This window comes from Sinocyclocheilus grahami, unplaced genomic scaffold, assembly GCF_001515645.1.
Source record: "Sinocyclocheilus grahami isolate Dianchi unplaced genomic scaffold, SAMN03320097.WGS_v1.1 scaffold18775.1, whole genome shotgun sequence".
Taxonomy (NCBI): domain Eukaryota; kingdom Metazoa; phylum Chordata; class Actinopteri; order Cypriniformes; family Cyprinidae; genus Sinocyclocheilus; species Sinocyclocheilus grahami.
In genome coordinates, this window is record NW_015517277.1 from 1 (window position 1) to 3,065 (window position 3,065).

The window sequence follows — 3,065 nt, forward strand, 5'->3', positions numbered from 1 at the left end:
TCCCTGCTATGATTATACCACTCTTGATGAATACTGGAGAGACATGCGACAAAACATGTATCAGTACTATGGACAGGATGACACCCTTGTTGAATGGAGTGGCTGGTATCGGCTGTATTTGAATGGAGAAAGTGCTCAGATGTCTGAGTGGTGTGTGAGTTATGTGGGATGTGGTGGTTACACTGGACTGTATCTCAACGGTTCTCATCCAACACTTGAGGATGGAGTGGTGACCCGTGAAGTTTTGGGGGATTTTATATGGTCTCACCAGTGTGACAACTACACATCCACATCCATCCAAGTCAAAGCCTGTCCAGGAGATTATTACGTCTATGAATTTGTCAAACCCAACATATCAGCCTCCATGCCTACATACTGTGCAGGTGCATTTATAGGCTCTTTTTATGAAATACATTTCTGTAGGTCATATGCTTGCTGTTAATATTATATTAAAGCTGTTCTAATATTTTAAGTTAACAATTACTAAAAAATGTACAAAACAAAATTTAAAATTGAATTGTGTAATTTCTGTTCCTAACAAAATTGGTGATAATAATGTTACCCAGATCATTCTTGTACAATGCCTGTTCAGAAAAAATAGTCAGATCCCTCTTAAACAGACTATTACATATAGTCTTGCTCCAAATATAACTTTACTTAAACCAGAACTTGTTGTGTTGCACTCCTCGAACAAACTGTGGGAAATAAAATAAAAGTTCAGACTCTTTTGGAAAACTCACCCTTGGAATGGCTAACTTAAAGTTAAACTGAGATCGGAGAACGTATTTGAAAAAAAAATACACAATTCATCTGCAATGACATTTATACATTTTATTTATCTCTTACACAAAAAGTGTTTGCATAACTTAACATTTTTCTTTTGTCCATGACAGTTGCTTTCAGCAGCATCAGCAGTGATCCCTGCTACAACTATGAGTCTCTGGATCGTCCCTGGAGAGCCAACAATGAAAGTGGAGATTACGTTTGTGATGAACGATTCTCCTGGAATGGCTGGTACCGGCTTTTCTACTATGGAATGAACATCCAGATGTCAGAGACCTGTGTTAGTTCATACACCTGTAACACATACATCAATCTGTGGCTCAGTGGTCCTCACCCTCAGATAGAGGATGGAGTGGTGATCAGAGAGGTCTGTGGTAATTATTATTATTGGGGTAACTGCTGTGATTACAAGACAAACCCCATCAGAGTGAAAGCGTGTCCAGGAAATTACTATGTCTATGAACTTGTGAATCCACAAATCTGGTGTTCAGGATACTGCACAGGTAATGTGCTTTTTCTCTCTTTCTCTTCCTCTTTCTCTCTATCACTCCGTCTTTTAAACAAAGTCTTTCAAAACTTTTAAAATTACATAAATTTAATTAATGTCTCGAATGTTCTCCTTTTCAGATGTCGGCACCATTTCACAGTCGATTTCCACTGTAAGTCCAGATATAATTACTGGATCCAGCATTACCTTGAGTAAGATCTATCTATCTATCTATCTATCTATCTATCTATCTATCTATCTATCTATCTATCTATCTATCTATCTATCTATCTATTTTTCTGTCTGTCTATCTTTTTTTGGCAATGAAAGTGAAATCTCATGTTTGTTTGTTAATGTGTTTGATTAGTTTAGAATCATTGAAGGATTCATTGAAATATAACTGATCTGTTTTGGTCTCTCACTAACACAGATTATGACCCGTGCAATAACTACAACATACTTGACAACTACTGGAGAAGCACACTCAATTACTGGTCCATGTATGGATACATCTCTGATCATGATGACACTCGTGTAGAATGGGATGGCTGGTATCGACTCTTCATTGATGGATCAAGTGCTCAGATGCCTGAGTGGTGTATGTCCTACATGTCATGTGGAGGTTTTAGTTCTCTGTATCTTGGTGGCTCTCATCCTGAGCTAGAAGATGGAGTTGTTACTCGTGAAATTTACGGCTCTCGCCATTATCAGTGCAGTCACTACAGATCTGAACCAATCCAAGTTAAAGCTTGTCCTGGAAATTATTATGTCTACAAATTTACCAGACCAACTCTTTCAATCCCAGCTCCTGTATATTGTGCAGGTACATTCATTCATTCTTTGTATTTTACATGCTTTTATATTGAGGTTTTCATAATATTATCTTGGAATCATTTATTTGGCACTATATAACAGTCTTTTTCTCTTTTAAATTTTTTTTATTTTTATAATAGTACCTTTCTCCACTCTAAGCATCGATCCCTGCTATAACTACACCAGTCTGGATGAGCCCTGGAGAGCCACAGACAATCCTTATTATAGTAACTATTACTACTATGGCATGTGTGATTATAATGTGGAGTGGAATGGCTGGTACAGGCTGTTCTACAATGGTCAAAATACTCAGATGCCAGAATCATGTGTAAATTTTGGCATGTGTGGCACTTATGATCCACTGTCACTCAATGGCACTCATCCACAGCTGGAAGATGGAGTGGTCACCCGTAAGGTCTGTCTCCCATGGGGTGGCTGCTGTGATTACACATCCCACCCTATAAGAGTCAAAGCCTGTCCTGGAAACTACTATGTTTACGAGTTTGTCAAGCCAATGAGTTGTGGAGCTTACTGTGCAGGTAGATGGATCTAACCACATACATTTTGTTCACTCTTGTGGGATTATATTTTGGAAATGAGTGACATTAACAGAAATCTTTCTCATATCAGATGTCAGAGGCCTTAATGAGACATCAACCACTGGTAAAGTACTGTACTCTTTCACTAATATGCTAAGAGAGCCTTGGTGTATACTACTGTAAAAATGTTCGAGAAAAGTAATTTTTTTCTCATGCTCACCAGACCAGCATTTATTTGAGGAAAAATAGTCCAAAAAAATTCTAATATGCTGATTTGCTGCTCAAGAAACATTTCTGATTATTATTGTTAATTTTTTTAGGATTCTTCGAATTTTGAAATTGAAATTTTAATAAACATTATATATGTCTATACTTCCACTTTTGATCAATTTAATGCATCCTTACTGAATAAAACTATGCATTTCTTGCAAAATATGACTGAT

General features: G+C 37.1%; 1 protein-coding gene across 1 annotated transcript in view; it reads left to right on the forward strand.

The window, feature by feature from the left end:
• Positions 1 to 7: 7 nt before the first annotated feature.
• LOC107579642 (uncharacterized) overlaps positions 8 to 3,065 on the forward strand; it is a gene marked incomplete at both ends in the record, with an annotated part of 3,503 nt that continues 445 nt past the window's right edge. Inside the window, 5 exons of the mRNA XM_016265447.1 lie at positions 8 to 383; positions 894 to 1,286; positions 1,411 to 1,482; positions 1,701 to 2,093; positions 2,224 to 2,622. Of these exons, the coding sequence (XP_016120933.1) occupies positions 8 to 383; positions 894 to 1,286; positions 1,411 to 1,482; positions 1,701 to 2,093; positions 2,224 to 2,622 (1,633 nt within the window). The remainder of the gene's footprint in view (positions 384 to 893; positions 1,287 to 1,410; positions 1,483 to 1,700; positions 2,094 to 2,223; positions 2,623 to 3,065) is intronic.